This window comes from Lytechinus variegatus, chromosome 4 (assembly GCF_018143015.1).
Source record: "Lytechinus variegatus isolate NC3 chromosome 4, Lvar_3.0, whole genome shotgun sequence".
Taxonomy (NCBI): Eukaryota; Metazoa; Echinodermata; class Echinoidea; order Temnopleuroida; family Toxopneustidae; genus Lytechinus; species Lytechinus variegatus.
The window spans coordinates 59,645,840-59,671,660 of NC_054743.1; the positions used below are offsets into that span (position 1 = coordinate 59,645,840).

Consider the following 25,821-nt stretch of genomic DNA (forward strand, 5'->3'; position numbering starts at 1 on the left):
TTACTATGTTAGAGACGACAGTATTGATAGCAGTGTTGATGATTTTGATGATGATGATGATGATAATGAAAACAAAATTGGGGATGAGGATAAGTGATGATAATGGTTTTAACAACAGACTTGTTATGATAATGTCTACAATACATCTTATCATGAATTGAAGATCATTATTTTAATCTAATTTTAACACATAATTTTCTTTATCAGGATATCACAGACCTGTTTGGAGCTGATCTACCGGTAGAGGGAGGTGAAGGGGGTCAGTTTGCATGGAGGGATGGACCCCTCCTCCAGGCTCTCCGAGCTGGGCATTGGGTTGTCCTTGATGAGGTAATTCATATTAACAAACTGATGTTTCTTTTTTTATATTCATGCTTGCACAATCATTTGTTTAGTATGACATTTATTCACTCATGCATTATTTCTTGACTTGTATTCATTCATTCATCCTTTACTTATATCCATCCATCTATCATCCAGTTTATTAGCATGGGATAGATTATATCTAGATAGATGGCTCTAATTAAATGCCTATTGTAATAATCATTACTTAGTAAGCTAATTTTGACCCATTTTTGCAGCTGAACCTGGCCTCCCAGTCAGTACTAGAAGGTCTGAATGCCTGCCTGGACCACAGGGCAGAGGTCTTTGTTCCCGAGCTGGGCCGATCCTTCCAGATCCAGCACGAGAAGACCAGGATCTTTGCATGCCAGAACCCGTTGAAGCAGGGAGGGGGCCGGAAGGGACTGCCCAAGTCATTCCTCAATAGGTTTACACAGGTAATGGGTGTAGTGTTAACTGGTGGTGTGAACTTGTAGCAGAGTAGGAAGTACAAAGTACCAAAAGCTAGATCCACTTCAATATCAATGCTTGAAAAGAGCACTTCAATTTTTCTGGCCAAACATTGGCACGGATGAGCTCAGCAATCTCACTCAACTTTTCAAAATGAGTCAGGAAAGTCAAAAGAAGACATTGGAATTGGATAGGTCATGTCTTCAGAAAGCAAGATGATGGTCATTGTTACGCTGCTTTAACATGGAAACCAGAAGGAAAATGAAAAAGGGTTGACCGAAGACAACATGGAGGAGAACTGTAGAGAAGAAGAGAAATACCTACGGATGGAAGAGTTGGAATGAGGCTAGGGGTTGTGCTAGAGACCTCAAAAAAGGAAAGAAAGTGTGGAGGCTTTTTGTGCAACAGGGCACTAATGAGGATAGTAGTAGTAGGCGCAGCAAAGGGCGACAGTTGATTATCATGACAGCCAAATTTGCCGCTAAAATTCCCCAAGTGACACGCATTGGGGCAACAATCTTTTATAGAATGACCTCAGTGTGTGTCGCAAACAATTTACAAAATCAGTATTCTACAAAATGAAGATTGATGACATTTGCATTGATGACACTGCATAAATTGATTGTCCTGGAATGATTATCCTGGAATTTTTAGACATTAGGGGAAATTCAGGGAATTTTGTTTTTCTTGAAATGCTGGGAACCCTGATCTTAATATATGCATCCATAGATATAGTTTGACTTGTATGCTGTATCCTTTATTGTTTCTATTTATGTATAGGTATACATAGAGCCGTTCACATCAGGGGATCTGCTCTTCATAGTCAGCTCAGTGTATCCTGTGATTGACAGAGATGTACTGTCCAAGATGGTGGAATTCAGCAACAGGGTAAGTTCCCTAGGATTACTGTTAACTGTCCATATTTATCAGGGACAATTCTAATTTGATGAAAGATATCATTTAAGGGTCTTTCAGAGATCTTTTATACAACAAGTGATCTTTCAGAATTCTTTGCATGGACTTTGCCTGGTCTTTCAGTGATCTTTGAATGATCTTTCAATGATCTCTGATCTCCGCAAAAATCTTTAGAGACTGCCGAAAGATTATTGAAAGATTATTAAGACCTTTGAAAGTTCATCGAAAGACTGCTGAAAGACCACTGAAGGACCATTTTCTTGTAAGACCATTGTAAGACTGTTTTGAACCGTTTCAAAAAGTTTTGGAGCCCATGAAGACCACAAAGACCACTGAAAGATTGGTCAGGACTTGTGTAAGACCTCAAAGACCATTGTAGGTTCATTGAGAGACCTCTGAAAGATCAACCAAAATTCACGGTCTTTCAAAGGTCTTTCAGCGGTCTTGATCTCTGTGGAATGTATTATTGTACAGGCAGCCCTACAATATAACCATTTTCAGCCTCTTGTTTTCCCATTCCCCCACTTTCTTGGATTCTATGGTTGGTAAATAAGAGATAGTAGCTAGTACCAGCTCTTGCAAATTTGAAAAATCATAGATTTGTTGGATAGGAATAGATTGAATCAACAGAACAGATGCTATACCTAACCAAGCATATATGCTTGTCAAACAATATGAGGATGACCACCCCCCCCAACAACAACGACAAAGAAATGATAGGGCACATTTTGATCAGGTGTGATGATGTTTTGTTAAGTTGTAGAATGACATCTGCATATGTACTTGACATGGACACAACTACACATGAGGACTTGCAACAGCTTCAAATTCTCACCAATTTGTTCATTTTCAACCATATCTTCATAAATGTGATATTATTGTTATTGTAAATTGTGATTGCAGCTGTACAGGAAGACGATGATCGAGGGTCGCTGGGGTCAGAGAGGAGGACCATGGGAATTCAACCTCCGTGACCTCTTCAGGTGGTGTGACCTGATGGTGCATGACCAAGGGGTCGAAGGTCAGATGGGGGTCAAAGTTCAGATGGATCCGGGTCAGCATGTGGGTCTGGTCTACGGTGATAGGATGAGGACTGCTGATGATAAGGAGAAGGTGGGTCCAGGAATGGGATTGAGAAAATGGGTGATGGTGGTGAGGTTGGTGATTTCATATGATATTGTTGTTGCTTTTTTTTTAGTTGTTTTGTTTCTTTTGTATCTTTTAACCCTATCTAGGCCGGGGGGGGGCCTCGGAGGCCCCCCCCTCAACGTATCGCGCGATATTTTCGCCATGCGAAATTTTTTGACCGCGCTGCTCGGTGAGTTTTTACTTTCAAGTCTTGCGCAACGTTTGAGACCAATTTTGCGTCACCCGGGTATGTGGTTCCGAAATTACGCAACATTATGTAAGTGCATGTCAGACCGAAAATTGCTCAAAAACGTGATTTCGTGTACAAAGTCAATGCAAATTGTGTTTTCAACCAAATTTCATAAATGTATGATTATTTTTAGTTTTGCTAGTCTAAATGTATTAATTTTATGCTTTTTATGATCACAGAAGAGTCCCCAACAAATTTCATTGAAAAAAACAATGAAAAACAAAAGGTCAAAAAACAAAGAAATACATAAGAAATTGCAAAAAACAATATAATACATAAGAAAATGATTTGATATCACAATTTTTTTCATGTACTCTTGCTTAGGACACCAAAAAGAGTTTCTATACCAAAAATTAGTACATTTGGAGCTTTATTTAGGGAGTTAGAGGAAAAAGTATGATTTCGCATACTAATTACGCATAAATTAGCATAATCACTTAATAGCGATTCGCATGAAATAAATTACTATACAATCTTGTAGATTATGTCCCAGGCAACCCGTGTGCCAATTTTCGGCGCGATCGCGCGGTCGACGGCCGAGATCTTAGGGGGGGGGCCTGGGAGGCCCCCCCCCCCGGCCATAGGAACTCCCAAAATACCCCGGCCTAGATAGGGTTAAGATATTACATGTACACACTGAATACTATTTAGTCATGTACTTGAAACAAAGGAGACCCTAGCCTTACAAGCCCTGCTTTTTCAGGGGTTCTCCTTGTCTTTCTCTCAATACGTAATTAGTTATTTGCTGTGTTTCTTTTTTTCTACTGTAATAATGATTTATGGTTAACTGATTTTCATTTGTAGAATGTGAAATCACACTTGTAAGATAAAATCTATGTGCAGACAGAACGATGAATAAATATCTTATATGATAATGGTGACCTTGGTTGTATGATGGTTGGCGAAGATGATGGTGGTAATGGTGTTAATATGGCATTTTTATGGCATTCTTGTGGTGATGGTGATGATGGTGTTGTAGTGGTATTAGTGGTGATTATGGTGGTTTGGTATTGGTGTTGGTAATGGTTTTGGCGTTTTCATGGCCTTTGCATGGAGATGGTGGTGGTAATGGTGGGAGTGTTGTAGTGGTATTCATTGTGATGATACTGGTGATGATATGGTGGGGGTGGTAATATATTGGTGTTGGTGATGTGGTGGTAATTTCCATTGATGGTTGAAGTGGTGCTTTTAGTGATTACAATCTTTGTGATGGTGCTTAAGTATTGCATCTGTATAATTTTGTCTGAAGGAAAGCAGCAATGGACATCTCTACTTAAATCATCAAACAGGCTTAGTCCGAGAACATTTTTGGAGTAAAATAAAGTAAAGTATGGTAGTGGTTGCGATGGACTGCACATTTTGGTGGTAATGATTATGGCATGCAGATGATGTTGTGGTGTTGGTGGTATGGTGGTGATGCTGTATTGGTGTTGGTGGTGGTGGTAATGGTGATAATGGCCGTGATTGTGGTGATTGAAAATGTGGTGTTTGTGGTATGGTAGTGATGACATGGTACACGTATTGGTGGTGGTAACAGGGATGATTTGGATGATTGTAGTGATTCCAAACGCACATTACCACCAAGCAGTGCTGTTTCTAGGCTGCCTCAGGAAGCTTGCATCCACCATTTTTATTCCATATACAAGTTGAAATGTTTGACTTGCAGATTTACAAGCTGTATCATGTAGTCTTCAGAACCAAGGGAGAAGAGTTACCATCAGAGGCCTATAGGAGTAGCAGACGATTCCATATCACTCATTCACATGTCCAGGTAAGTAACCACCAGTCAATTCATTTTCAGTTGTATTCCATTGAATAATTATTTTGTAAAGTCTGATTATAGAGTGTATAAATTAAAACATTTACCACACTAAACATTGTTAGGATTTCATACACTTTACTTGACATTTTTGCATTCTGAGTTTGCACACCATGATTTTAAAAAGTACAGTAGTAAATGTAACACACTGTATAAAAAAACCCCAAATATTTGAAATAATGCATGCTATTCTTTGAAAAAAAAAGAAATGGACAAAAAGCATCAACTATACCTGTATCTTATGAGGTTGTAATGGTGGTATCGATGATATCTAAAGACGTTTTCCATGAAAAAGAATTGCTTTGTTAAAAAACAGTTGATAGGTGCTCTCTATTTCGTTATAATCGATGCATGAAGTTCTTTCAGGGGCATGGATATTTACAAATGTACAACGTTGCCTTGTAAGCGATGAACAGCTGACAATTTTTTTTAAAGTCCTGTAAATTGGGCCATTACATGCAGAGGCTTTTGCCATTGTTCATGAATAGAAATGGGGAAAAGCAAAGAAAATATGCAGGATTCCTGCTGAAAGACATGATTACCTTTGTTAAGGTGTCATATATTTCCAGACCCTGTAACAGAAAGCTTAGCGATTGATCGTAGGACCGATTTCCACGATCGATTGCGTTTGATAAATCATGCAATTCAGCTCCACAATCAATCGCTAAGCTTCATGTTACTGGGTCCTGGTGTCTTTTCGTCCTTGTTAGGTTGGGTATTCTTTCCTGGCCCGTGATCCCGCCTGTGATGTGAACAGCGCCCTCTCCAGGTCACCCCTTCAGCTGCTTCACCATGACTTGGACACACTGGAATCTATCATGAAATGCGTCGAGATGAACTGGATGTCCATTCTGGTAAGATTAAGCAGTCTGTATTTCTTTATTCAATAATTTGACATGATTGTGACCTGTATCCTTAAATCATGGAATTTTTTCCTTGTATTCTGAAATTTTGTAGATTACATGTATACTGTGGGTGATGTACTGTATGTGCTGATTTGCTGATTACGAACGTGAATTTCACATCAATTAACATTCACATGCATTCTCAAAACAGCCCAGGGGCCTGTTGCAGAATGAATTGCAATCAAATACAACTCCAAAATTCAAATACAATTTGATTTTCCTCCAATCAGATGCATGTATTTTGCATTTGTGCTTGACCTTTTTTGAGTTATGTTCAGACACATCTCTTTGTGGAACATGCTCCAGCTAGAACAATAAGCGCTCATGAAGATGTTTTTTTAAACAGACTTTGTTGAACAAATTCAAATATATATGTACATGCATACTGCCTGAACTATTCAAAATATTTTTTTTACACCAAGTTTTACTTGTAATCATTTGTTATGATCCAGGTTGGTCCAAGCTCAAGTGGGAAGACCTCCCTAGTCCATCTCCTAGCTTCTCTGACAGGTCATCGGCTCCAGGTCCTGGCCATGAACAGTGCTATGGATACTACAGAACTACTGGGTGGATTTGAACAGGTAAGAAAGAGTCTTGACTCTTAAAGAATAAGATTTAATTTTTTAGTGATTTCATAAGAATATGTACCTCTTTTTCACAATTAAGATAAAAGTATATCTAGGGACCTAACTACATGTACAATGGCCCGTATTCTGAAGTTGGGTTAAGTTAAACCATGGGCTAACACTACTAAAAGTATGGAGAGCTGGAAATGTCATGTAATTTTTTGAGCATTGTAAATTTCTCATGTTTACTCTTTTCTTTTGTCATGGTATAATGGTGAGGAAAACTATTCCAGTTCTTGTTCCCAGACAGTTATGAATGACCTGAGTGACAGACAAATTGATGAATTTAAACAGTGCAGATAGAGATTTGTTTCACAATTGGCTATCTACATGTATACTTAAACCACAACTTTAGACTAAAGTTCAATCTAAACCAGAGCTCAGAAATGCAGGACATTAAGTTTAAACTTTAGATCAGAGTATCAGTATGTTTTATACTTGATCTGATGTTTCAGTACAAGCATCCTGGATCTGCTTTAAATGCTAGCAAACAGTTTGGTACCTTGAAACACACAGATGACATTCACTTTACATTTCCGTATTTCTTTCCGTCTTTCTAGGCCGATCTGAACCGGCATTGGGAGAGTTTGTTGGGTATGATAAATGATGTTGCTATGGCAACCATCAGAAGTCTGCTAACCAGTGATGCATCCGGAATCAGATTGAAAGCAAAGAGAATCATGGGAATCTTGAGTACTCTGAAATTGCCCGATGAAGGAAGTAAGTTCAGTTGTATATTCACATAGTTTTCAAATTTATTATGATTTTTCTATAATCAAAATGCTTCTTTTCCGTATTAATTCAGATCCTGCTTAATTTATGCAGCAGTAGCTGTAGTAGCGTTGGCGGCAACAGTAGCAGCGGCAGCAGTAACAGTGATAGTAGTATCGGTAGAAGAAATGGTAGTGGTAGTAGTTTAGTAGTAGTAGTAGTAGTAGTAGTAGAGTAGTAGTACATGTAGTAGTAGTACTAGTAGTAGTAGTATTAGCAATATTAGTAGCAGCATTGTTATTATTTATTATTATTGGTACCATCTTTTTCAGGGGAACAAGATAGCCTCTTTCCTACTCAGCAGAAACTCAACTTGCTTGACCAACTCTTGGCACAGTTACAGACTTGTTCAGAAACTATGCAAGGTGGTCCAGAGCTTGCAATAGGTAAGTACAGAGTGAATCAGAATTTCCTTTATTGAAATACATGTACAAGTTATAAGAAAATAAATGGAAAATGTATAATTTAGAATTGTATTAGATTCATTCGCTAGGCTGTGTATTTTCTTTTCGATCAGAGAATGATTATTCCAAATAATTTGGGGAATTGCAAGTAATGATCAAATATAAACATGCTCAGAACTCTCGGGGGAAAATTTCATTTGTTATAATAATTGCATTGATTTCTTACAAAGTTATTCAGTCATAAAAGTGATACAAGGGTGTTCAACCGAACTGTTCGTCAGTTATTTGTGGCTTTGCTATTGATTGCCGAAATATTTTGATAAAGTACATGTCCTTTTGATCTTGTAATTTATGGACATATGCGCTAAAGCTTGGGGAAGAAAAGTTGGAGCTTCAGGAATATAAAATATATGAACATGCTAACACTGCTATTCAGTTGTTGTAAACAATTAATTATGATCTAACAATGCTTGTTACAAAGTTAGATAATAATTGAAGTCTGGACATTACCACAGATGCCAAATAATTGAGAGAATTCTTTATCTTATCATATGCCAGTCATTTGTGAAGTTGTGTGTAACTTTAATATCAGCAATAGTAAGCTTTCTGACCATTTTGATATTACACAATGAAAAGTGACATTAATTGATCCTCCCTTTTCTTGTGTTTCACAGTGGTCGAAGCTGCTGATGCTTTGAAGAGCAAATGCAAATTAGAGGACCCTTCCATTCCTGGTGGGGGAGGCAAGTTTGAGTGGGTAGATGGACTCTTGGTCCACTCCCTCAAGAATGGAGACTGGCTCCTCATCGATAATGTCAACTTCTGTAGGTTAGTGTGGGAACTCTTGTATTCAGTTTTCTGAGATGAAGAAAGGATAAAGCACAGATAACGATAAGTTTCAGCAAACCATTATTGAACAGATGTAACAACAGCAATCCTAATTGAGAGAATAACATTAATGGGTTGTTGTAAGAAACTTATATTAGGTTCCAAATAAGTCCCTACATCAAGTGCAAGTTCTTTGATTAAACTCAAATTTGTAGTTGACTTACATTCAATTTCACCTCAATTTTCTTGCAACACCCCCCTTTCATATTAATTTGGAATCAAACATGAGCTTTTGCAATTCTCCATAAGTAGATGCTACATGTAAATGTAAGGGATTCCTCAAATTATATCTAAACATGAGATACTGAGTGAAAATATTTGTATGGTGGTCATCATGAAAGATTGAAAAAATTATTTGAGACAATTATCAAGGCATTGCAAATTGTTTTGTTCTTTAAAAAAAATACTGGCAAAGACGTGGAGTTGGAGATCCGCTGAAAGATGCAAATGCAACTTTGACTGTTGTTACAGTGTCAAAGCTTTTCAAAATATTTTTTTTCAGATACTTTATAAATTTAGAGAACTATAAGACTATCATTTAAAATCAGTGTTGAAATAGTATTACTTAAAATTTATATTTCATATACCTTTGTTAACACTGTATATTTTTAATTGTTAAGTTGACTGAAGATGCTGATAAATCATTTATCATCTAATTTGAAACTCCTCAGTCCCTCTGTGTTGGATCGTCTGAATGCTTTGCTTGAGCCTGGCGGTGTCCTGACAATAAACGAGAGAGGGGTCATAGACGGCCAGATCCCCGCCATCGCACCTCATCCACAATTCAGGTTTGTGAAAAATCACTCATTCTGGGACTTTCCCTTTACATAAATGTAGGTTGCTACGTCCTGCCCCACGTTGGTCGGGGGGGGGGGGTTAACTTTTGATATGGTAAATTTTTAGCAAGCAATACATTTGCTAGATTGAAATTCAATTTACTTTGTATGTTTTTTTAAATATCTTCAGTGTATTACATTAAAATATGGATATAAAAGAAATTTATATTGAATACCAGACTTATGACAGTCAGTATATGGGGAGTTTCCCTTTCTAATCTTGAAGATGATTTCTACTTCCTGACATGGGGGGGGGGCTTAACCCTAAATAGACTGGGCTATTTCGACGCCTAAAAAGACTGGGGGGGGGCTGATTCAGCCCCCCTTATGATCTCGGCAGCCCCCCCTTATGATCTCGGCTGTTGATCGCACGATCGCGACGAAAATTGGCACACGCGTAACCCATGGCATTATCTACAAAACTATAACATCAAATTTGGCAAAAAACTCATGTCTCATTAATTATGCTAATTTATGCGTAAAATCATAAGTTTGCTCTAATTAATAAAATACTGCCCCTGAAATGTTTATTTTTGTTTCACATACTCTAGATAGGCATCTGATCAAATTGATTTTTAAAAAATTTCAAAATCAAATATATTTTCTTATGTATTCTATTGTTTTCTAAATTTCTTATGTATTTCTTTGTTTTTCGACTTTTTGTTTTTTATTGTTTTTTCAATGGAAATTGTCGGGGACTTTATTTTGACCATAAACAAGATAAAATTAATTGATTTTGAGCAGTAAAAGGAAAAATAATGATACATTTATGAATTTTGGCTAAGAACACTATTTGCATTGGATTTGTACACAAATTCACGTTTTTGAGTAATTTTGGGTCTGCATGCACTTACAAAATTTTGCGTAATTTTGGAACCGCGTACCCGGGGGTCACAATTTTGGTCTCAAAAGTTGTGCAAAACTTGAAAGTAAAAAGTCAGCGAGCGACGCGGTCAAAAAATTTTGCGCAGCGGATTTATCGCGAAAAATGTCGAGGGGGGGGGGCTGAATCAGCCCCCCAGTCTTTTTAGGGTTAACTTATTAACTCCATTTGGCAAGTTTTAAACTTGAAGGCACTAGCTTTAGGCATGGACTATATGGATCTGATGTTATTGGAGGTGCAAGTTGGACTTCTGGCTGCACTTTTGGTGATGTCATGATTATTTTATTGTTAAAATTCTTTGGGGGAATATCAGAAATGCTGAAGTATTTGTTTTTTATACATTTCATCCAGATTGTTCCTGTCTATGGATCCACGCCATGGCGAGATCTCAAGAGCAATGAGAAACAGAGGAGTGGAGATATACATGTTAGGAGAGGTGAGTATATACACATTGATTTCAAATTGGCGGTTGGTTTTCACCTGCTATATCTATTTTCTGATTCATCTCATCCCTCATAGTCTAATTCTTGATTACATGTATGTGCAACCAGAGCATTCTAGTTGTAGTGAATTTCAAATATGAAAGAACAACTCTGATTGGTTCCAGGACAGTGTTTTTGTAACCAAACATGTCAACTGTATTGATATTTCATAAAACAAATAATGCACAGGTTTGAATTTCCAGAGGTTATTGGCAGCACATATAAACCAGCTGTTTACAAAGTTATGGTGAAATCATTTCTTATATTATTAAAAAAGATAACAGCAAAATTGCACCTTCCATATTTCAGAAAATGTTTGGTATACTACGTTATGAGCTTTTAACTTATATATTTCTCCTGTTAAAATGTTACATATATGTCTGGAAATTTGGAAATAAACCCTTGAGTGTGGATGGTTTCAAGGCTTTGTTAAAATGTAACATGAACTGAGAATATTACCTTGCTAAGAAAAAAAAACTTTCTCTCCCCATTTCCAAAAATGGAGATTTGATTGATTACTTAATTCAGTGGACAAATTGGCAATTTACCTGCCCAGTCCTTATGGCATCATTACTTATACATTTGAGTGCATTGCATTGTTCACTCACACTCTCTCACCTGTTTATTACAACTATAATTATTTTTTTCAACTCTGTGGTATACAGAATGAGGGTGGGGCATACAGCGATCAAGACACAAGGACCCTCCTACACTCCCTGGGCCTGACTTCCGAAGGCACTATCACCAGCCTCATCAACATCCACCAAGAGATGCGATCCCATCTCCAGGGCACCGACTCCGCCCGGTTACCAAGCCTCCTCCTGGCAGCATCCATGGTGATGCAGCTCTCGAGGAATGGATCGGGGATGACGAGGGCGCTATGGGAGGCATGCATGGAGGTATATGTCAATGGGCAGCTCCTCATCGCTAATAAACAGGTGAGTTTTCTATTATATCACCTATATTGTTTGGTTCCAGTACAAGACTAGGGGAGTAAGGGAATTTTGTATTCAATGGGGTAAGTCTTTGCCACGTGTTGAAAACAACCTGTAAAATTATAGTTCCTTTTTGACCTATCAATATGGTTTATTATTCTCTTTTAACATTTTATGAGAGATACTTCAAAATGCAAAATATTCTGAATTTGAACAGAGAGCAAGAGAGGTACTTGAGCGATGTCTGCAAGGACAATCTGGTAGCACAGCCGACGATGCAGACCAAGACTCTCCAATGGAGATTGAGGAGCACTCTCTTACCAATTCCCACCTTGCCAATAGTGAAGGATTAGAAGACAAGGATTACAAGGATGATGGTGATGACGACGACGATGATGATGATGTGGAGGATCATGTCATCAAGGCCTACCCTCTAACCGATGCAAAGAACCTAAGCACCAACCCGATGCTGGTGACCATCCAGCGACAGGGAGCTGTGTTGCATCATCTCCTTACAGAACTACAAAGCTCAGACAGGTTTTTAGTCCAAGCACTAAAAATAATTTATATGTACCAAATTCCCAGTGTGGTATGATATTAAACGGTTTATATTTGATATCAATTATACTTTCTGTAGTTCTTCATCTGTTCAAACATGAATAAGGTAAAGATTTGTCAAATCTTGGAAACATAAAGAATATGTAATGAGGAATGAGCATTATACATGTAGTAACACAAATCTTAGGATATATGTTTTCTGTGCTTCTTGTGTATGTTGTGTAACAAATATTGTTCATATACAAGTTCATGAATATTGTGATTATTAGGTCTACAGATGAAATATGACTGTTGCAGTTTTTCAATAACACTGGATAATTCAGTATCTCTTTCTAGATCTGTGTATATTGATCTGGGTATATTAAAGTACTCTAAGATTATATTTAATTCCTTTGTATTCACATTGCAGAGCCACATCAACAGAAATGCTCTTGAAAGCTGCTCTCCTTATTGTCCTGGAGAAAGCCAGCCTTGGGGACTGTAAGCTGCGCTGTGATTGGTTGAAGTCTCTTGCATGCCCAGGAAAGGTGCTAGACATTGGATCATTGGCTGAAGGTGTCCTTCACAGCTTGATGAATCATCCAATCATGGAGCAGATTGAGAAGGAGATGAAGGAGCTGTGTTCTGGTCACCAGAGTAAGTTAAAAGTGATGACTGTCACATGCAGGGTTTCTACAGCTCAAGAAATATTTTCCGAAAGTGAACCCCTAATTTCCTGAAATTTAGCAGCATTTCCTGGAATCCTATGTTTTGTTTCATAAACAGAGTATGAACATTGATACAGTAAGCCTGCAATAGGTCCAGATAATTTCCAGAAATCAAGCAATCAATGTTAGAAAAATAATCACTAATCCTGGTTCCTCATTCATGAAAACTTGTGACAGTGAAAAATTCTCAATTTCTACATCAAGTTCAATATCAGCCAGCTAAACTGAATGATTTCAGTAGCTTTAAACTGTTATTGCAAACAAGTTTTGTGAACTGGGCCATAGGTCTCCTATCGTAGGATGCTCTGATTTGAAAGTAGACCTCTACATCTTCTCATTGTATATGTAAGAGAAAATAAAACTAACATTTTTTTCTGTCTTTGTTTTTCAGTGAAGGAATTCTTGATCAACTCTCCCCTTGATATTCTCTGGAACGAGCAGTTACACAGACTGTTTAATGTTCACCTCCAGAGGGCAGTATCAGCTCAAGAAGAGAGCATGGAAGATGACGGGCCGAATCCGATGGAAAGAATCCAATCCCTAGCTAGAAGGTTTGTTAATGAGATTTCTCATGTTGGGGCAAGAATGCCCTTCGCAAAACTTTTTCACACAGTGCATCGGTGCAGAAATGCCCTTATGCAATGCACTTTCGCATGAATTGGACACTCTATGGCACATTCGGTTGGGTTTTGTGGTCTCGTGGTTAGTGCATTGGACTCATGATGGTAAGATTGTGAGTGTGGATCCCCGCTTGGCCTTTTCCTCCACAAAATATGCCCAAGAGTATTTTCTGTCATCAGTAAGGCCAGCCCTTATGACTAATTAACTTAAGTATGAATTGTTTTAGCTATTGTTTGTACCATTTTGCTGTTAATGTAGCAGAAAGCTGCTCTTTCAAGTTCCTAGGGAGCTACTTCAACAGAAAGAGATAAAAAGTTGTACATGAACCTTGATTACAGTGTTTTATACTATGCAATATAACACTTCACTAGTCTTTCTTTCATACTGCAGTGATTATGTTACCAAGTAGTACTTTCCATTTCAAAACATTTGTTTCTCTTTGCAAATAGGATTATAGGTTTGTTTATTCTCTGTATTAATATTTTTCTCAAAACCTATATATTAAGAATAGCGATAGCACAAAGTCAATGAGTGACCACATTACAGTGTTGGTCAACTCTCTCTTCCTTTTAGGTACAGGGATGCAAATTTGTATCTGATTTCAACTCTTATGCATTTATGTTCAGATTATTTGTGTTCCTGAGAAGAGCATTGTCCGAATCTTGCCTTTCCCATCAAACCACCCAAGAGCCAAAGAGCAAGAAGAAGAGGAAGCCATCAACAGTCCTTCAACTCTCTCAGGCGTTTGAAAAAGGTACTCTATTACCAATATTTTTGCTTCTTACAAGTACAAGAGACTGTCTAACAATTATCCTAATTGTGACTCATACCACCAAACTATCGATAAGTTGTTAGGGAAGGTTTCTGTCAATAGCCATATTAGTAATTTTGTCTTCAAAAAGGGAAAGATCAGGAAATCAGGTTATCTGATACTTTTCCTTCATACTGTCACAGTTTGAATTTTAACGTTAAATTAAGGACAAGATACAAGAATTTCCTTGACACCTTTATTTTTTCTGGACTCATCCTGTGCTGGTCTTCTGTTCCCAGTGGGACGTGTTCACCAATTTCTTTGCAATGTAAACTACATGTATAAACATCTCATGCTTGAGTGAGCCCGGAACTTCAAGTGCGACTTGGAATAAAAGGGATTGAAAGTGTGAGTGATTTTTTAAATTTTTGATTCATACAGGTCGTCTTAGTAGTGAAGCGTTACCTCATCAGTCTGTGGCTCATGTTGGTCCATTCTTCCAGTCCTGGGACCAGTTCTTCTCAGAGAGGCTCGCATTTGATGGACCTCTGGCAGAGGACCAGGCCTTTCAGGTAATCTGAAGTTTTCATGAACTCAAGTTATCCTCTGCCCTTCTAAAACAACAGTTACGAGCTGAACAGGACAGATTTCCTTGAAGGTCAACAAACCACACATGATTAGTCTCTGGGCGCATCTCCTCCTGCTTAGGAGAGGTCTTTCGAGAATACAGTACCAAAGCGATGATGTCATTTGCCATGGTTTTCATGGTGGCCTGGTTCTAAACAAATGAACCCGCTGAATGAAAGCGTGTGTTTCTCATAGGAGAAAATGGCTATCTATTTTATAGACAAGCTAAAGACGTACAAATGTGTACTCTGCGGCTCTGTTTAGAACCAGCCGGCCTTGACACCATGTCAACTGACGTCAGACTTTGGTACTCTCTAAAGCTCTCAGAAAAACCACCTACCCAAATGAACTCCATTTGAATTCCACTTGCCAGGCATTAGAATTTTTTTTTTGAAAACACAAACCTGAATATTTTTGTAAGTTTTCACCTGTGATACAGCAACCTTCATCAGACCTTCACCTTAATTGGCATAGTTGCTATTTGATCTTAAAGGAATAAAATTGTACATTGGCAATGTCCTATTACTCTGTCGATCTCAGGAGAGGAGGGGAGGGGAGCTTGCAGGTTCCCCCCAGGCCATAAGATGTCCCAAAATACCCCTGCCTAGATGAAGAAAGTAATATACATCTTTCTCTTTCAACACTGTATATTTCACATCCGCAGCTAGACAATGTATGATGAAGGCATGCCAGTTAAAACTTGCCAAAGAAGATCAATTTTTCTACGATTAGGATAAAAAGAATGTATTTTCTTTCTATAATGTAAGTCAGACAAATTTCTTCACTAATTTTAATGTTCTATTTATCATTTTCCCCCAATCAGTCGCTAGAAATGTCATAAAGGCTGATTAAATTAGTATGAGATGTACAAATGTGAAACTTTTTTGTATAATTAAATTATACAATGAAATCATTTTCTTTCACCCCCACCTTAGATTCTTGTGGCCTGTGGTTGGAGGGATAGGTTATGGCAGCTATGTACTCAACCAATCACAGTTGGCGATAGATTCTCTTTTGGTCAGCTAGCACTCCACTGGGACTGGTTCTTGAAAGAAACTGTCCAAGTAGTCAAGTCAACTCTATATGACTCCTCAAGGTGAATATAATTTTTTCTTGTATGTTTGTGCGAAGTCGTACGGGTATCGGCTTCTGCTGGGATGAATTGCTATTTGTAGACCCCAAACCTTGTGAAAAGCATTGGGAACACGTGTAATATACATAAAACAAACTCATTTTACCAGCCAGAAATTCTTCAGCCAAGCTTGCTTTTATAACCTTGTATAAATGTTATGCTAGGGAAAGAAAATGATATTTTATTTACCATAAGGCATTTCCAATGGCATTACATAATTTCTGCTGGGCATAAATCTCATTCTTTTGTGGGTGATTTTGTGATGATATTGGGGTTATCATAAAGAAGTTGAATACTGTCATGTTTAAATGGTCTTTACAGCTTTTATTGTTCTTGCTAATTTTCAATTGCTGATCCAAGGTCCCACTGCATAAGTACTATTATATAATACCTTGCTATTACAGCAATGCGATGGTAAGAGGGAGAAGGAGTCAAATCAAATGCCAGTTACCCATTAGTTGCTATAATGACACAGAAACCACAATTTTATAGTCAGTGATAATCTAATGGGACCAAGCATATTATCTTGAATTACTGGATGCAAGCTAGTAATAATTTATATGATAATTCACTCGAAATATGCTTCTTTCTCTAGCACTCATACGTGTCCTACCTTGATTTTCCCCCTCTGATTAGCTTACCAGCTGCACTTCACACCATCATGAAATGCCTGCATGCCTCGCTGACCCAAACTGACGCTACCTCCACCATGACCCTCGACCTCGGCCAGTGGGAGGAGCTATGCAGACTCCTCGGCCAGCCACTCCCCTTCCGGACGGCCCACGTCGCAGAGACCAGCCAACGCGTCTCCAGGCTCTGCCAGTCGTTGAACGTAATCAGGCAGGTCAGAGGGAAGGTGATCGGGAGGCAGCGGGATGCTGATCGTTGCATCGCCTTCATGTCGAGCAGTCGTGGACCGTTCACGTGTAGATTGCTCGAAGACAGCCTCATGAAGGTTCTCGTTCTACAGGACCAGTCTGAATGTAAGTCATTTTCAACCTAACTAAATGATAGAGAAATGGGGTGTTGTGGCTCAGTGGACAAGTCTTGGGACTTTTTACCACAAGGTCCTGGGTTAAAATCCCTATGCAGAAAGTGCATCCTTTGGCAAGATGTTAATCTATATTTGCCACTCTCCACCCAGGTGTAGTAAATTAGTACCCGGTTGGAAGGAATCCCTTGATCAGGGTGACTGTGTTAGAGCTTTAAGTCAAGTGATTAGCTAAGTCTTAGCCTTTTTTCAAACAAGAATATATAAAAACTGTTTTTTACATTTTATTTAAATTTTTATGATTAAGGTGAACAGATTTATGGAATCCTAGGAGGTGCGAATTATATCCTACTATACATATGCCCTTTAGTCTGATATTTTTGGAGTGGTTTGATTTTTGTTGATTTCATAAGTCCTTCATTAGCCTTAATTGGTCCAGTTGCTCTTTGTCCATTGCCTGCAGGGATCAGTACAGTCTTCCATACTTGTTTTAGCAACTTACTGACAAGCTGTCTTCATGTTGGTAATTTTTATTGCAAAGTAGAGCAAAACCTGGACAGGAATTCTCACTTTTAATATTTTTTACCTCCACTTTGTTGTACAGTCGCAGCTGAAGCAGTTGGCCCCATTGAGTACAACCTGATCCGGGAGGGCCTCCTTCCCCCCAATCCCACCCTCTATCCCGAGGACCATGATTTCACCCCCGATGAGAGAAATGGTATAGTCCAAGATGCTCATGAGATGACTGTTTGGTTATGGCCCATGAAGGAGCACTTGGCCATTACCACTTCTCAGCGGGTGGTTGCCGAGTTGATGTCTGAAAGCTTCAAGCAGGTGGGGTAAGTATCGTGAATGAAGTGAAACACCAAAGCGAGGATGATGTAGTGAGGATGATATTGTATGACAGGGTTTCAGCTTCTTCAGGTAATATATAGTGTGCCTTTGAATAGGCAACTAGATAAATTGGCCTAATAAATAATGATAATATGGACATTCAATTCGCCGGTATCCATCATAAAAAGATGCTCATGGCACAGTTAAGAAAATAAAATAAATGGAAACCTATTAAAGAATGGGAAGAATTATATTTACTTAAAAGCTTGTTTGAATAGCCAAAATTTTTAGTGAAATTTTGAAGGTGGGAGGACAAGGAATATTATGGATGCCTTATTATAACAATGTTTATTGGCATTACTGTATAAAGCGACGTCATGATGTTGTTCGTACAGAAATATCATGTAAGCATTGGTGCCAAAGCTAAGTCGCACATAGTTCATTATGAAGCATGATGTTTGAAAGCATTCTCAACTGAAATAATAAATGTAAATTAGATAAATCTCCATATTTTATTCACTTTTTCTTCTTTAAATGCAGCCTCCAGAGCAACAACGAGAACCAACTGAGAGAAGTGGAATCCTTGTACGAGTTCACCCGCTTCCAAGTTCCCTTCAACCCTTTCCACCTCTATCCCCTCAACTCGGTCCTCCTGCACCCCCATAGCAAGATTGGATCAGTCCAAGGTCACACTGGGGTCATCGCTGAGGTAGCAGCAGCCCATCTCACCCACGTGCAGTCCAACACTGTAGTGGCAGAAATGGAGAGGTGGTTGTCATGGAAACCACGTGAGGGAGATGAGGAGGAGATGCAGATTTGTGGAATGGAAGACGGCAGTTCAATTATGGTAATAACTTGCAACAGTAATACAGTTGAAACCCACACTTCGTGAAAAATTAGATGTAAATACTTTTGGATATTACAGTATTTTTCTGAATTTCAAAAGGATATTTTTTTTTTCATTTCCCCTCATAGCACAAGTACAATGTAGGTTGGATAATGCAATGTCAAATTACCCCTGATAGAATAGTATCTTTCTTGCAGCAACAAATAATATTGCTATGTTAATGAAAATGAAAAAATAAAATAAACATTTTGAAGTTTGATCCTTGAGATAATCGAAACCTGTTGATTATAACTATCACACAATAACGTGGGTGCATATCCAGTCATTATAATTTTTCAGAATCTTGAAGATTAAGATAAGTTCTTATTGCAAGTTTGAATCGTGAAAGAGTCTCTTTTGGAGGTGTTGTGGTTCAATGGATAAGTCTCTAGACTTTGAACCACAAGTCCCTAGGTTCAAATCTCACTGCAGCAGATGCATCCTTATGCAAGGCATTTATCCACATATTCCATTTTCTACCCAGGTGTAGTAAATGTGTACCTTGACTGCGTGAGTGCCTGATCAGGGTAGGCATGCTAAAGCCAGGATAATAGAATATTACACTTAAAGGACAATTCCACCCCAACAAATATTTGATTTAAATTAAAAGAGAAAAATTCAACAAGCATAACACTGAAAATTTCATCAAAATCGGATGTAAAATAAGAAAGTTATGACATTTTAAAGTTTCGCTTCATTTCACAAAACAGTGATATGCACATCTTGGTCGCTATGCAAATGAGGGAACTAATGACATCACTCACTCACTATTTCTTTTGTATTTTAGTATATGAAATATGAAATATTTTGATTTTCTCGTCATTTTCATGTGAAACATGTGAAATGAATGTTTCATTCCTCCCTGAACACGTGGAATTCTATCATTTTAACATTTTGTACTTCAGAGAAGGAGGTCCTAATCGTCAAATCCGTAAAAATTGAAATATTGTATAATTCAAACAAAAAACAAAATAAATAATGAGTGAGTGACATCATCAACTCTTTCATTTGGATGTAACAGGCTCGTTCATACAACTGGGGGCCGTTTCATAAAACTGTTCGTAAGATAAGAACGACTTTAAGAATGACTGGTGAACCCTTCTTACGCGCTAAACCATCTCCAATGAATATACCATTTACCACAAGAACGGATCACCAGTCGTTCTTAAAGTCGCTCTTAACTTACGAACAGCTTTATGAAACACCCACCTGTTTTGTTAAAAATAAGCGAAACTTTGAAATGTCATAACTTTCTTATTTTACATCCGATTTTGATGAAAATTTCAGCATTGTTCTTGTCTGATTTTTCTCTATTGATTCAATGAAAATTTTTCTGAGGTGGACTTGACCTTTAAAAAACGTTGTCATGAGTGTAGAAAATGTGTTGCATGTTACTATTGTTATTGGAAAGTGCTGATGATCCATCATGTGTTTACATGATATTAAATCTCTTTTGCAGGGTCCCGCCAACCTCTACACTCCTGTCCAAACCAGGTGTATGTTCCGCTTACTCTCCGATCACCACAACCATAGCCAACCCTCTACCACCACACCTCGTGCTGAGAGAAAGCAGAGAGATGGGGCGGAGCAAGTGCAGGAGGGGGGCAAGAGTGTACCCCTGGCTTCCTGGGAGGCACATCAATCACACCTCCAGGAGATCACGCAGGTTCTGTGGAGAAACTCTGGATGGATGAGCAGCAGGGGACATGACTTCATGTAAGATGAAATTACAGCATATTTTTAATATGTATTGGATTGATGATGTGGGAGCGATGGTATCTGGTGGTTGTGAATCTTGCCTTTCAGAAGGTTTTGTGTTCAAACTGTTGCACATGACATGTCTTTCGAGAAATCCATCTACACTGTGCTTCATGCGAGCCAGGTGTAGTAAATAGAACCTGACAGGAATATTCATTCTCTAAAAATTCTAATGATTTTTGTTCACAACGTTTGTCGCATGCACTAAATAGAATTCAGTTAAACATAAAAATGGTAGAGGCTGCATTTCCTTTTGGTAAATTGCCTTAAAGATTTTGTGTTCTGAGTTACAAAACAAAATAGAAATACTGTACAAACCTTTGATTTCAAATTTGTATCCAATATAACTAAGGATTTTTTTTCTCTTTCTCCAAATGTTCTTTTCATTAGGGCATCTGGTGTATTGTATCTTGTCACAAGCGCTGCCTGGCTTCTGAGAGCTTTCTCCTCGTTACTTCCTGATGAGGGAGACAAAACAAGATGGCTGGCAGCCTGCTCAAACCTTGTCATCATGGCAACAACTACAACCAGGCCCTCTCCCTCCCCAGGGAGTCAGTCACCCATTGAGAGCCTTGGGGAGATCTTGAAGTGCAACAGTGGGCGGAGCCAGACAGACAGTGAGGCACTGCCATTGGTCAGGGATGAAAGGGGTGGAGCTTTGAGAGTGATTGACAATGTAGGTAGCCTTGTGGAAAGCCTTCTTCAGGATCTGGGGATGCTCTTGAACAGATGGATGGGAAGAGATGCAGGTAAAATTGATCAATAATTCGTGTTTATTCTTTCTCTGTATTGTTTTTAAATGCAATGCATATCTGTACTTATTCCAATCTCGGACAACCACAAACTAAGAGAGACATCATTCTCCCTGGAATGAAGAAATGAAGCAAGTACATTATGCAGTGGCAGATCCAGTTGCGGGCACAAGTGGTGCATGCCCTCGCCCTTTTCTAGATTTACCTATTGTTCATACACATTGATTTAGCTAAATAAAAAAAAAATTGTCATTTGGCCCCCCCTCCTTGAGGTGTTACTTGTACCCTTCTATTTCAAAATACCGGATCTGACACTAATATATGCTGTGCTAAAATCTAAAAAAATCTCAAAATCTAAACCCTCATTTTGGGCAATTTATTGTTGGTTTTGAGGTGGCTGTTCACATATCTGATTCCAACTGTATATACTGGATTTTTTCCCTCAGCAGATACTGTAATGCCTGACACCTTTACAATGGAACTGAATGCCTTGGGTACCTGTTGGATACACTTGGGTCATCTTCAAGCTGTGCTCTTAGCCCCACAGGGACCGGTAGACCCAGCAGAGCACCATGCTATCAGGTTGATATATGTCAAGGAAGAGGTATAAATATATTCAGATCCATATAAAATCTTTATAGTGTTATTGATTTAGAGAAATCTTGAACAAAGTAATTAGCCAAAGGAATTATGAAGCTATTAGAAAATGCTTGTATTCTAACTAAGAGACATCTGGGACTTTAATGGGAATTTGATGAAATACTTGATTTTTCTTTTCTTATTTCTTTTCTTCCTCTTTTCCCCATTCATCTCATTCTCATCTTCCTCCCTCCTCCCTTCCAACGTCATCTACCCTTCGCTCATACTTCCACTGTTTATCCTGCCCCATCCACTCCTAACCCTCCAACAATCTCCCCTCCCCACCTCTCATCTTGCCCTTCCCCTTTCTCCCTTCATTACCCCCTCTCATTCCTCCCTTCTGCCCTCCCCCATACCCCCTCCCCCCTCATTCCTTCTCTTAACTTTCCTTCTATTTCCTTTCTACTGCTTCTCTCTTCTCTTCTCTTCTCTTCTCTTCTCTTCTCTTCTCTTCCCTTCCCTTCCCTTCCCTTCCCTTCCCTTCCCTTCCCTTCCCTCCCCTCCCCTCCCCTCCCCTCCCCTCCCTCCCCCCCTCCCTTCCCTCTCCTCCCCATCCCTCCTAATTTGCTTACTCCTCCCCTTTTCCTCCTCAAATCCTTGTCTTCTCCCACTTCCTCCACCTTTTCACCTTTAGTTAAATGCAGCTTGCTTTTATAGATAAAGCCCCTTGAATCTTCTTCTTTGTAGATTATTGAATTAGAAGCTGAACTGAAAGTCAGGGGAATGTCATCCAAGTTCCTGACGGGGAAGTCCCTGTTTGAGTTTAGCCACCAAGAGGTCCATCCTCGCATCCATGCCTTGATCGAGAGGCTTGCTGCTTTGAAGGAGATGGAGGTGGAGCTTTCCAAGAGGAATGCTTTCAGACCACACGCACCTCAGGTATGATGATGATAGTTCCGATTTACATCATAATAATAATATTGATAATGATAATAATACTAGTCATAATTATAATAGTCAGTTCTTGTATAGAGCACAACACATTATGAATAACATCTCTATGCACTTCCAAAGGACTTGGATATCATTACCCTGGCTGTAGCTCAAGCAGCCTTCAAGCACTCAGTGCATTTCAAGGAATAAATTCCTGCCAGGTACCCATTAACCTCACCTGGGTTGAGTGCAGCACTAATGTGGATAAATTTCTTGCTGAAGGAAACTACGCCATGACTGAGATTTGAACCCATGACCCTCTGTTTCAAAGTCCGGAGACTAATGGACTGGGCCGTAACGCTCATATGTATCCACGGCACCAGATATTTCTTCAGTGCCTTTTCCACAAGATACAAAGTGCTTTTGAGATGCAATCTGTGGTTAGCAAAGTAGAATAAATGTATACATATTAACAGGCAATGGCAATATATTGATATAAGTCCAGTCCAGTCATGATCAGGATATTAGGATGGTTAAGGTATTGTTTAACTTTGTGAGCAGCCGATTTAAAAAATTCTCAAACCAAGATGAAACATGTGTACAAGAGCATGTATTTGACAACCATTATTGAGAATAAAAAAACAACTACAAGGCAAACCCCTATTTTGTAAATAGGCGTCTTATAGATGCCTAATTTGTACATATAAGTGTTTGGGATGAAATTAAGATGGTGTTTCCGGTCACTTTATATTTCAATTTTTGAAGCACTGAATAATTATTTTCGAATGCAATTTTTTCTGGGCTTCATTTTTGTAACATATCACAGACACAGGTGACAAGTGTGACCTTCTAGCTCAGATTTTTTTAAAAGTCAAACCAATGTTAACCAATCACTTTAAGTCTTCATATTGTTCTTAAATTGATTTTAGGAGAGGAGGTAGTTTATTCCACAGCCTTGTTGCAGTAGAGGCATCGCCAGCTTTTGCACATCTGTGTTCCCATTTGCCCAAGAATGCAATTTGAAAAATTTAATTGGGAATTCGATAAAGGGAAGAAGTCCAAACTCCTCTGTTGGTGCCTTTCCAGAAATAATTTTTCTTTGTATTCTTTTTGATGGAAATTGTAATGCTCTCAATCTATTATGGCTCAACCAGTTTTTGAGCCAAAATAAGAATGGAGAAAAATGTGGTGTGCGATACAAAAAGATGGATTACTTTATATAATTTCCCAGTATTTATTCTTTTAAGCTCATATAAAAATAATAATTCAAAAATTTGAGGCATGTAAAGGTTTAATTTCAGTTATACTTTTCTTTCTCTTCACTTTTCATCAGTTTGATGACATCATCAAAGATGTCCAGGTGTACCTGACAACCAGCGGCTCATCGCAAACAATCAAGGACCTGCTGCAAAAGCACATAGACATCCTCCACAAGCCGGACGAAGACACATCCATGCTGAGAGACCGGCTTGCTGCTTGGCAGGCATCCCAGGACCACTTCATGGACCGCATCAGGGGCGAGTACCCTTCCTACCGGGACCTCTGGTCCGGTATGTTGACGGGCGTGGCTGGTCTTTCCTACGGGATGCAGCTAGTTGCCCACTCGGTTCAGTGCCAGCATCACAGACAGCATCTCCAGTTGGCTGTGCTGCCAAGGCAACCAGAACAAGTAAGTAATAAAAATGATTTTTTGTTTGTCAGAGAGAACATTTTATTTAACCCCTTTAAACCCTTCACCAAATATGGACTGTTGTCAATATTTTCCGTCAGAATTACTAATATTGAAGCATAAACAGTGTAATAAGAAATAAAATCCCCCAAAACTGGCAGATTTCAATTCAATTTTCTATTTCATCTTTCTCTAATATTTAAATGATTACATCCAGAGAGAATTTGGAAACCTTTATTGTTGAGTACTTGAGTTGCCAAGAAATATCACTCGGCATCTCCTAAAGTGACTTCGTTGCATCCCTGCATTGTTTGTGCTGAAATTGAATGATTATCAAGGAAAAGTTGAGAATTCCTTGTGATATACTCAACTTTGCATTTTATGAAGGTGCCTTACCCTTAACCCCATCTTAACTGGGCTATTTCAGACCAACATCAGTATGCAAATTTGCATATGACATTTTCCCTAATATTTGTTTTGTGTATGTTTTTGCCTTTAAGTCAATTTAGATAGCTACAAGAATGCTAATTTTTGGTGAACATAGATTTTCACATTTCTAATAAAAATCTACACATAAATTGCAGAAAAATAATTAATTTTTCATGTATCTTGTTTTTTTTATTCTTATGTATTTCCTTGTTTTTTCGAACCTTTGTTTTTTTATGAACATTGTTGGAGACCCTTTTGCGATCATAAATGATATAAAATTAATCCATCTAACCAACAGAAGTAAAAATAATCATACATGTACATTTATGAATTGTGGTTAAAAACACAATTTGCATTGACTTTCACATTATTGAGCAATTTTTGGACCGACATGTGCTTACAAAATATTGCATAATTTCAGAACCGCGTACCCGGGTGTCACGAATTTGATCTCAAAGATGCACAAGACTTGAAAGTAAAAAGCCAGCGAGCGGCGGGGTAAAAAATCTTTTCTGCAGCGGCATAGCAGCAAAATTTGTCGAGGGGGGGGTCAAAATGACCCCCCAGATTAGTAGGGGTTAAATCTTTGCTGACAACTGCAATCTGAGCCACAGAATATATAGTTACATGTAGTGCACTGCTGTGCATCATAAATGATGATTGAAATCACAATGCCGCCAGGAATGATTTTCAAGTTTTCACTCATATTCTTTAGATCACATCGGCAGAGGAGTTGGTGGTCTCCATTGCCGGTTTTTCATCTGTCCAGCCAGAGTTTTCTAACTGGCTGTCCGTGGCTGAGAGGCTGACCACAGTGAACGTCCACTCCCTCCTACAGAAGATGTGGTCAAGGTGGTCAGTTGGTCAAGCCAAACAGGAGCAGCTAATGCACAGGTTTGTTGCTAGTAGCCAAGTTTTCCAAAAAAAATTTATGCCTACTCTTAACACAATCAATGATTT

At 38.6% G+C, this 25,821-nt stretch overlaps 1 protein-coding gene across 1 annotated transcript in view; it reads left to right on the forward strand.

Annotated features, from left to right (window-relative positions):
* LOC121413124 (midasin-like) overlaps positions 1-25,821 on the forward strand; it is a 65,307-nt gene that overhangs the window by 23,106 nt on the left and 16,380 nt on the right. The window contains exons 28-55 of the mRNA XM_041605887.1: positions 208-330; positions 582-779; positions 1,573-1,680; positions 2,611-2,820; positions 4,752-4,856; positions 5,615-5,758; positions 6,262-6,390; positions 6,996-7,155; positions 7,479-7,592; positions 8,285-8,438; positions 9,170-9,286; positions 10,569-10,653; positions 11,365-11,637; positions 11,852-12,171; positions 12,602-12,828; positions 13,291-13,450; positions 14,147-14,274; positions 14,713-14,843; positions 15,834-15,994; positions 16,667-17,013; positions 17,626-17,860; positions 18,396-18,702; positions 20,201-20,457; positions 20,890-21,248; positions 21,698-21,855; positions 22,578-22,769; positions 24,097-24,432; positions 25,577-25,755. Coding sequence (XP_041461821.1) covers positions 208-330; positions 582-779; positions 1,573-1,680; positions 2,611-2,820; positions 4,752-4,856; positions 5,615-5,758; positions 6,262-6,390; positions 6,996-7,155; positions 7,479-7,592; positions 8,285-8,438; positions 9,170-9,286; positions 10,569-10,653; positions 11,365-11,637; positions 11,852-12,171; positions 12,602-12,828; positions 13,291-13,450; positions 14,147-14,274; positions 14,713-14,843; positions 15,834-15,994; positions 16,667-17,013; positions 17,626-17,860; positions 18,396-18,702; positions 20,201-20,457; positions 20,890-21,248; positions 21,698-21,855; positions 22,578-22,769; positions 24,097-24,432; positions 25,577-25,755 — 5,417 coding nt within the window. The remainder of the gene's footprint in view (positions 1-207; positions 331-581; positions 780-1,572; positions 1,681-2,610; positions 2,821-4,751; positions 4,857-5,614; positions 5,759-6,261; positions 6,391-6,995; positions 7,156-7,478; positions 7,593-8,284; positions 8,439-9,169; positions 9,287-10,568; positions 10,654-11,364; positions 11,638-11,851; positions 12,172-12,601; positions 12,829-13,290; positions 13,451-14,146; positions 14,275-14,712; positions 14,844-15,833; positions 15,995-16,666; positions 17,014-17,625; positions 17,861-18,395; positions 18,703-20,200; positions 20,458-20,889; positions 21,249-21,697; positions 21,856-22,577; positions 22,770-24,096; positions 24,433-25,576; positions 25,756-25,821) is intronic.